At 38.6% G+C, this 9552-nt stretch overlaps 1 protein-coding gene across 2 annotated transcripts; it reads left to right on the top strand.

Moving 5' to 3' along the window:
* Positions 1–4913: 4913 nt before the first annotated feature.
* Positions 4914–8997, top strand: LOC122028217 (lysine histidine transporter 1-like). 2 transcript variants are annotated; one of them, XM_042587248.1, is made up of 8 exons: positions 4914–5120; positions 7064–7209; positions 7350–7733; positions 7843–8236; positions 8316–8421; positions 8494–8585; positions 8651–8719; positions 8803–8997. In XM_042587248.1, exons 1-8 carry the CDS (start codon positions 5067–5069, stop codon positions 8899–8901), a joined length of 1344 nt encoding a protein of 447 aa, XP_042443182.1. In that variant the 5' UTR covers positions 4914–5066; the 3' UTR covers positions 8902–8997. The 2 variants fall into 2 exon arrangements, with proteins under 2 accessions (XP_042443182.1, XP_042443181.1); XM_042587247.1 differs by having other exon boundaries at positions 7289–7733.
* Positions 8998–9552: the final 555 nt, after the last annotated feature.

Raw genomic sequence — 9552 nt, 5'->3', positions numbered from 1 at the left:
AAGTATCTATAACCGCCTCTAGCAGCGACATTGAAAGGGCCACATACATCACTATGTATGAGTCCTAACAAATCAGTCGCTCTCTCGCTGTGCCCACTAAAGGGAGTCTTGGTCATCTTGCCTCGTAGGCATGACTCGCATATCTCATATGATTCAAAATCAAATGAGTCCAGCAAACCATCCTTATGGAGCTGGGATAAGCGCTTGTCATTTATATGACCTAAGTGACAGTGCCAGAGATAGGTGTGGTTCATATCGTTCGATTTGAACCTCTTGGTACTAATGTTATAGATAGAGCTCTCAAGGTCTAGAATATAGAGTCCGTTCATCAGAGGTGCACTACAATAGAACATATCGTTTAAATAAACAGAACAATATTTGTTCTTTATTATAAACGAGAATCCTTTCTTGTCAAAACAAGAAACTGATATAATGTTCTTAGTTAATGTAGGCACATAACAACAATCGTCTAACTCTAGTATAAGCCCAGAGGGCAGAGATAGAAAATAAGCAATAGCAGCAACACGTGCTCCATTGCCTACTCGTAGGTCTATCTCGCCTTTGTCAATGCTCGCTATTTCTCAGTGCTTGTACATTAGTACAAATGTGCGAAGCACATCCAGTATCTAATACCCACGACGAAGAAATAGAGAGTTGACTTCTATAACATTTATACCTGAAGTAGAAATCTTATTTCTCTTCTTGTTAAGATCTTCGGTATCTGTGAAGTTCCTCTTCCGATGCCACCTTGTCCTTGATATAGTTGGCGAATATGTTCAACCATATCGTAAGCACACATCAACTCATGTTGCTTCGAAGCTCGAGTTCATGGTTGCGAGCATTAGGCAGACACATCTAATGCGTCATCTTGATGCTTCTTGTAAGCATCCCGGTCAGCTCGCGTGGCAGTGGCGGGAGGTGCCTCCGGAATGGGCTGCTCGAGAACGGTTTACGTTCTTGGGTGAGAACTATTCTCAAGTTCTGTACCAGTCCAGGAAATTTGCTCCGTTGTTCTTCCGGACAGAACGCAGGGAGAAAAAGTTCGTATTCGACGTCATGGTTATCTACAACAGAAAATTTGCAGAAATAAATATCATATTCTTTTAAAATCATTTAATTAGGCCTTTAATTAAATGATGCTCCCACTGAATTCTATAATTCTTGTGGGACAAGATCCACATCATACTAACCCTTGAGTTAGCTTTGGCTAATACGCCCAAGGCTTAGTATGATCTGTAGGTAACGATTACCAATTACATCTCTATGCAACTCTTGTTTATAAAATCAATATCCGCATTTATATTAAAACTCGAGTTAGCTTTGGCTAATACGCCCGAGAGTTAATATAGATGTGATTTTGACCTATCTTTTCCAACCGTTGGAAGAATGTCTATAGTTGACTCGATCTAACCGAGCAACTAGGAATACTCAATCTAATTGAGTTTGTATTTACCCATGCGTTGATAGGCGGGACCAAGATTGTCCCTCCGTACCCTACCAAGATAATATGTATTGCTCTGCTTTGGCAGATTCAACAATACATGTGATCGAGGTAGTGATAGGTATCACGGCACGGTTAGGCATTTAGAGTTGGTTCGATCGAAATCTAATCTAATCGAAAAGGATGCATCTTATGCACGACTTAGATCTAATCTAATCGCAAGGGTGCATCATGTGCACGACTTAGATCTAATCTAATCGTAAGGCACTAATTAATTAATTACTTATTAAACATGCATCATATACATAAGCAATTAACTAATTAATCTATTTGTGATTTAGTCATGGCCCCACTATGATCTTCTCCAGCCAATGAGAAGATCGAATGGTCAACCTAGGGTCAACAGCTTCTCCAAGCTCCTCCCTTTGACCACCTTGTGTTGCTCGTACCCGCCTCGGAACTCCGTCTCGTGTGGACCCTCCACCGCTCCAATTTGTAAATTACAATTTGAAACTCGAGTTACATTCGAGTCTAAATCTAATTTACAACCAGAATATATGAGAAAGGCACGACGTGCAGGTCGCGGAAAAATAAAAATATACAACACGCGCAAACACATAACGGCACGCAGACCGTATTATGAATTACAACACAATCCAATCATATTGGGTTTTTGGGCCATGACTATCACAAAATTAATATATAATTCAAAATTATATATTTTCATAATTTTAAAATTAATTTTTTACAATTTTTACGAATAAAATTTCCCGGCGATCCCGTTTAGCGGTTTCAGGCGCAATCGCGGAACGGATCCCCTTGCGGGGCCAGGGGCAGCGCCCTTACCCGTGATCTAACCATCGCGAGGGTTCCTTTGCGATCCAACAGCGCCTAAACTCATGTGTCAACTTGATATCTCCAATGCATACCCATGTGTCAACTTGATATCTCCATATCCATGACTTGTGAGATCAAGTCATCAAGTTGACCTACATGCTAGTCTTATTGCATTAACATTGTCCCTGAATGTTAATACTCGACTAGGAATGATTTAGAGTAGTGTTCCCTATATCATCTCACTATCGGTTCAACTAACCGATTGATATAGGTGAGAACCATCTACTCAAGGACATTATTATACTTAGTTTATTTGGCACCAATACAAGTAAGTATAATAACCAAAATCCAAATGCTTTTATTTATATATAGAATATGATACAATAAGTCCAAAATACAATCATCAAATGATTGGCTCTAGGGCTCTAGCTAACAAGAACTATCCAACAGGCATGGATATCAGATTAATCATGTTAATCTCCAGATACAACCTCCATTAATTTACAGATTTATCAATTACTTCATGCATTATCACAAACTTCAATTTACATAAATGATAATCGAAACAGGACCTTAATTCCAATTCATCCCTTCATTATAATCAAGAGATCATATCTCCTTAATTAGATATTATGCACATCCTAACCAAAACCGTAATCAAATAACCGATCTAATTTAATTTCATCAATTACTAAGCATCATGAATCAAACATGCATAATTTATCCACCTTAATCACATCTGAAAATCCAACCCAAGATAACTAATTGCTCATTTATATCATGATGAATTGCTAACCAAATCTCCTCATAAATCCTTCAATCTTTCCAAACCAACGTAGAAATGAAATTACCTCAAAAACTGACCCCATATCTGGATGCACCACTGATGAACCAAAGTCGGTGATGTTGGCTACCAAGAATTGGTAGCCAATGCAAGGTGAGGTTGCTGATCTCCCTCTTCCATCATCCTACAGCACAATCAACCCACTCTTGAGTCTTGACTAAGCACAAGACCAAATTCAAAATCCACATACCTCGGACTAACCACTTATCCATTGATCCCTATGTTCTCTTCATATTGCTAATGCCTGCAAAGATTCTAGCCAGTACAGGGATTCTGGCCGGAGCTTCACTACATAGCAGAAAGAGATATCCGATGGCTGCAACTAACCACCAGCAACCAAGAATCGGAACCGAGCGCCCATCGAAGGAGAAGGTCTGGTCTCCGACCATGATCAGCTAGGGAGGAAGAGATCTGCTGGTCGGAGACACGTCACGTAGAGGACGACGGTGAATCGGTGACTAGGGCACGACTCAGCGAGGCTTGTGGCAGCTCACGCATCGATCGACTCCCGGTCGGGGTTGTCATCTAAGGAGGAGAGGATTGGCGTTGATGCCCGGCAATCGACGAAGGGTGGTGCAACCTCGGGTGGCATCGACGGCATTGGGCAGTGGCGAGAGGGAGAGCGGCAGTGGAGGAGATGGCTAGGGCACGGGATGTCATTGAAGGGCGGTGAGAGGTGAAGAGAAGAAACAAGAGAGAAGAGGAAGTGGTGTTGGGAGATGAGGTGGCGGTGGCGCGAGCTCGTCGAAGAGGAAGAGGGGAAGAGGAGGAGTTCGGCGTGGAGGAAGAGAAAATAAAAAGAATTAAACGTAGGTTAGCTAAGTAAGTTAAATTCCTCAATCAACTCCCGTCTTTGGGTATTCCAAACAGGTTTTTCCCAAGTCTATAATTTCATCTCCTCAAAATACGCCATATGGGCTCCGAAAAATTCTCAAAAAAATTCTAAAAATTACTAAAAATTCCAATAAGATTATTTCTCAAATAACCTTATTATTTAATTACTATTTTGTTACCGTATTTTATATACGTCCCCTTGACTTTTGACGACCGGACTCTACCATTATGCACCGTATCAGCTGTGAATGCTTTTAATGGTAGCACACACTACATTCTACGAATGCTCTTAATCATAACATGTTGCGCACGCTGTCAATGTCTTATGACTTTTAATAGTTTACAGTTGTGTAACATGTGATGCGCGCTAAGGATAGAATAATTATGTATTACGAAAAGTTAAATTTGTTGAGGTAGTTATAGATGTGTACGTACTTTAAGCTTGTAGTCCAAGTATGTAGAAACTTTCCGTAGACTAAGCTTTATGGATAACTTATTTTTGTTTACAATTTCCCTAGGCATTAGACAACAACTAAAGAACCAAATAAACATCCATAAAATAACAATCAAATCAAAACTTAGTGTATTGTTTGATTGATTGAATTAAAATTTGTTCTTATAGATGATTTTCAATACTTGAGAAAGTGCTCCTAAATCTAAAATGTCATCTAGCATAATCCTTCGGCAGAAGAAGATGACAATATTATATGCTTAAGGTAACATATGAAAAATATATATTGTTCTTGACATTTAATTACATAGAAGTTGGGCATTAAAAATATTATTTCTTTATAACCTCGTAGACTCGTGTAAGTCAACTATATCAATTTTCAAAGAAGAGCTATTTAAAAAATATTATTTCTTTATAACCTTGTAGACTAGTCCAAGTCAACTCTATCAATTTCAAAGAAGTCTATTTAATGCATCCCATCATCTTCCTCTGGTGAATGGTGCACATCCCTCTGCTCTGCATTCCTTTCATATTGCTATTCCGCTGGAGTTCAAGTAGCCCAAGTTTTGGGTATATCCAAGTTCGTTGGATGCTGATATCCTTCTTGTTGGAGCACAAGAAGGATATCTGATATCCTTCTTCATTCTGAGAAAGTTGACATGTGGACCCAAGCTCGATCACCCCTTGAGATCGATGCCTTCCTACAAAATCAGGTAATTATCTTGTTTCTATATGTTGGTTATTCAAGAAGAGGATTTTGGAATATTTATAGGCAACAGTAGAATTTAGTGAAAGATGTAAAGAGATAAATTCTTGTCTAACAAGGTTATAGTATTTTTTTAGCATGCATACTATATTATTTGGTCAATAATCATAAATTCTAAATAATAAATTTTTATTATGATGCCCACAAGCCAAATAGGTATATGAAAAAGTTTAAAATTTTTACATGATAATGCTTTCTCATTCTTCAGTTTCTAAAGGTTCCGGTGATCTATAAAATTAAACAAGCGTGTGATGTGACACAAAGGAAGAAAATATATAGCTTCAAGATCTTGGGAATTAAATGGTTCTTGGGAACTGAGATTGAGCTAAAAAATTAAATGGTTTCCCCTCATACATACAGATAAATTTACATAATAAGTCATATTCAATGAATCATTTTCTAACAATCTCATTACTCATGTGTTTTTTTAATATCAATATGTTTTTAGGAAAATCGGATCCTCTGTCCCATATTTTTCTATCCTCATATTTTACTCATCGCCTCCAACTCATCGTCAGCGATGTCCGACAGTCCGACCGAACAAAACTATATCCCGAGGAGAAGGTGAACCTAGGGGAATTGCCGTCGGTACGATCGACGACGAAATTAGGCCGGATCTAAGTAGGAGCTCAGATTGACGTTAGAGGGAAATCTATTTAGATTCTACCGGATTCTGACACCGATTATACTGACGACGATCTTTCTAGATTCACCTTCCTCCTAGGGTATAGTTTTGATAAGGTCGACCTCCCGAGACCGTCAATGATGAGCTAAGGCAATGAGTGAGACACGAGGATAGGAGATTTTGATAAAAGAGAATCCGATCTAGTTTTTAGGTGTGAGATAATCTATTATTAGCATGTAATATATATAGCATGTATCGAGAAGTGATCAATATCATGTTTTAAGATTATCTAACACTTTTTAATAATATTGCTATATATCTATATTTGGAAAATCTAATATCTATCTCAATATTGTATCATTAATGAAGTAATGTTACTAGAATCTTATATCATCTATAAACTTACCCAAATTTAATAAAATCATAAATCGAACTATAGAATTTTATTTATAAACTGTATAGTTTATATTATACAATTACAAATTACATTAAGATACTTCCATTTCCAATCCTAGTCAATTTGACTTTTCTAAATCTAAGTGTGTACATTAATTAATTCATGTCCTTTTTGTGGTTCTTACATTTAAGTACACAAAAATTGGGCCAAAAAAAAAATCTTTCAATATAATATCTTGTAGAGTTGATTAAGTCAAATCTATTAATTTTCATAAAATAATGACAAGTTGAGCAATTTCTTTGGAATTTCTTTGAGCAAACTGGCAAATAAGTCCATCTCATCCTCTTCCTTTGGTGCATATTCCTTCTCCCTTCATTTTTTCCATATTGAAATTTAGCTGGAGTGCAAGTATAGCCAAAGTCTTGGTATGTCCAAGATCATTTGCTTTGGATATATGCTTTTCCTTTAGGAGATCCTTTGTTCCAAAAAAAAGTTGACATGGGGAACCAAGGTCGATCACCCATTGAGCATTATGCTCATATACAAAATCAGCTTCAGTATGTTAGTTATATATTTGCAAGAAGATGTAGTATTTATAAGCAATAGCTTATATATATAGTTGAAAGATATAAAGAGATAGATTCTGGTCTAACCTAATTTGTCAAAAGGCTATAATTTTTCTAGATATATTATATTATTTGATCAATAATAATAACTTTTAAATAATAAAAAAATTATAATTAATATATTTTAGTTGAACAAGCCTGCGATGTGACACTGTATCCATAAAAGTTGACAGAGGTTAGAGAAAATAAATATAATTAATTGGGCCCACTAATTAAATCATATGGTTTCTCCTCATTTGCAGAGCGAGAAGGAGCGGACGATCGATGACTGGCTTCCCATCACCTCTTCACGCAACGCCAAATGGTGGTACTCTGCCATCCACAACGTCACCGCCATGGTGGGAGCTGGCGTCCTCAGTTTGCCATATGCCATGTCAGAACTTGGATGGTACATACATAGAGTGCACAAACGTAGTTGATAATTTTATTTTATTTTCATTAAGATCAATTAATTAAGAACAAAACAGAGAGCTTCTTCTCAAATTCAGTTGGAGATGATGAGGACATTTTTCGAATTGAGGATCGCAGGGGTCCCGGTATTGGTGTCCTAGTCATATCATGGGTTGTGACCTTGTACACTCTGTGGCAAATGGTAGAGATGCACGAGATGGTTCCTGGGAGGCGATTCGATCGATACCACGAACTGGGACAATATGTTTTCGGCGAAAAACTCGGTCTTTATGTCGTTGTTCCCCAGCAATTGGTTGTGGAGGTCGGCGTCTGCATCGTTTACATGGTCACCGGCGGCACATCCCTCAAGAAGTTCCACGACGTCGTCTGCCCTGACTGCAAGCAAATCAAGCTTACCTTTTTCATCATGATCTTCGCCTCTGTGCATTTTGTCCTCTCTCAGCTACCCAACTTCAACTCTATTTCTGGGTTATCTCTGGCGGCTGCAGTCATGTCTCTCAGGTACTCCATAAAATAACTCCACGGTCGATCAACAAATTAAACCACCAAAAATGTTGAAAAGGTGAAAAGGATTAACTAACTCCTTGCTATTATACTACAATCAATCTAGTTACTCTACCATTGTATGGGGGGCTACATTGAGCAAGGGAAAGCAGGAGCATGTGGAATATGGTTACGCATCTCATACACCAGGAGGGACTGTGCTGAGGTTCCTGGCAGCGCTGGGAAATGTGGCATTTGCGTATGCTGGCCACAATGTGGTGTTGGAAATCCAAGCCTCCATGCCTTCCACTCCCGAGAAGCCTTCCAAGATTCCGATGTGGAAGGGCGTGATCTTTGCCTACGTTCTTGTGGCTCTCTGCTACTTCCCTGTGGCTCTCGTTGGCTACTGGGCCTTCGGCAACACTGTCGACGACAACATCCTAATCTCTCTAGACAAGCCGCCCTGGCTAATTGCCATGGCAAACATGATGGTCTGCGTCCACGTTATCGGAAGCTACCAGGTGACATGATTTTCGCTAAATCATCACTCCTAGTTGTCCTCGATTCATCACACATGCACTCTGCTAATTACCCATGCAGATTTATGCGATGCCTGTGTTCGACATGATGGAAACGGTACTGGTTAAAAGATTTCGCTTTCCTCCTGGTCTAACTCTTCGCCTAATCGTACGAAGTGCTTATGTTGGTAAGCCTCCATTAATTTCTCATTCATAAATTCGTTTAGCAGACTGATTTCTTGGGTTGTCGACTACTGCAGCATTTACCATGTTTTTTGGCATGACCTTCCCCTTCTTCGGAGGACTACTTTCTTTCTTTGGTGGCCTCGCATTTGCCCCGACCACATACTTCGTGAGTGCCCACTACTTTCCCAAGCATGAAAGAAACCATCTGATATATTGCAATTATAATTCCAGCTTCCTTGCATCATGTGGCTTGCTATTTATAAACCAAGAAGGTTTAGCTTATCTTGGATCACTAATTGGGTAAGCAAGTCAAGGGCATCTAATTGCACATCAGTCGCTATGAGAATGAAGTTGCAATATTAAATTGTTTTGGCTTTTCTCAGATCTGCATAGTTCTTGGAGTCCTGTTGATGATCATGGCTCCAATTGGTGGATTGCGAGAGATCATCGTTACTGCGAAGAATTACACGTTCTACTCATAAATTAGACTGGTCTTGATTTGGAAAAGATTTTGGTGATGATTTATAGAAAATCAAACTTCATGAAAAACATAAGAGATTTGTATTTCGAGATTATTACTTGTGGTACCTCCCTTTAGTCTTAAATATAAGTGTTTAAGGGGAGCAGATCTCTTGATCGGATGGATCATAAAGAAGTAGAGCAGGGGATAAATCATTTCTAATTATAGTCGGATCGTAGTTGTGATCTAGTTGTAATTGGTTGCGATTTTTTATTGGGTTCATTGTCCCCATCAAATTATAGTTTGGGTCAGAACGGGTGGTCGAAAGTTGCCCCTGTTTAGCTCCCGGCAACCTAGATATTTGCTCACTTCCAGCAGCCTCCGGTCGACCAGAGGCCCCCCGCTCTGGCTCAAAGTATAATCTAGTTAGGACGATAAACTTAAGAAAGGATCACAACTAATTATGATCATATTATGATCATAATCCAACTATAATTAGAAGTGGTCCATGCCCTAATTTATTTTCTTATGGACCAAAAGATCTGGTGACGTATTCAAGTTATCACTATTCCTTTCTTGCTGATCAGTGGTAGCAGTCGAAAATAAGTTATACTGGAATATATATAAAGAAAAATTATACTGAGAAGATATATTACAAAATACTATAATTTTT

The sequence above is a fragment of the Zingiber officinale genome, chromosome 10A (genome assembly GCF_018446385.1).
Source record: "Zingiber officinale cultivar Zhangliang chromosome 10A, Zo_v1.1, whole genome shotgun sequence".
Classification (NCBI taxonomy): Eukaryota; Viridiplantae; Streptophyta; class Magnoliopsida; order Zingiberales; family Zingiberaceae; genus Zingiber; species Zingiber officinale.
Note: the sequence above shows the minus strand (reverse complement) of the source record. Positions and strands in the feature narration are given on the sequence as shown.

Excerpts from the sequence above, each read along its gene's own strand:
- LOC122028217 (XM_042587247.1), top strand. The coding sequence starts at position 5,101 with ATGCCTTCCTACAAAATCAG. Across the intron at positions 8,237-8,315 it reads ACGTTATCGGAAGCTACCAG|ATTTATGCGATGCCTGTGTT; the intron begins GTGACATGATTT and ends TTACCCATGCAG. Across the intron at positions 8,720-8,802 it reads TATCTTGGATCACTAATTGG|ATCTGCATAGTTCTTGGAGT; the intron begins GTAAGCAAGTCA and ends GGCTTTTCTCAG.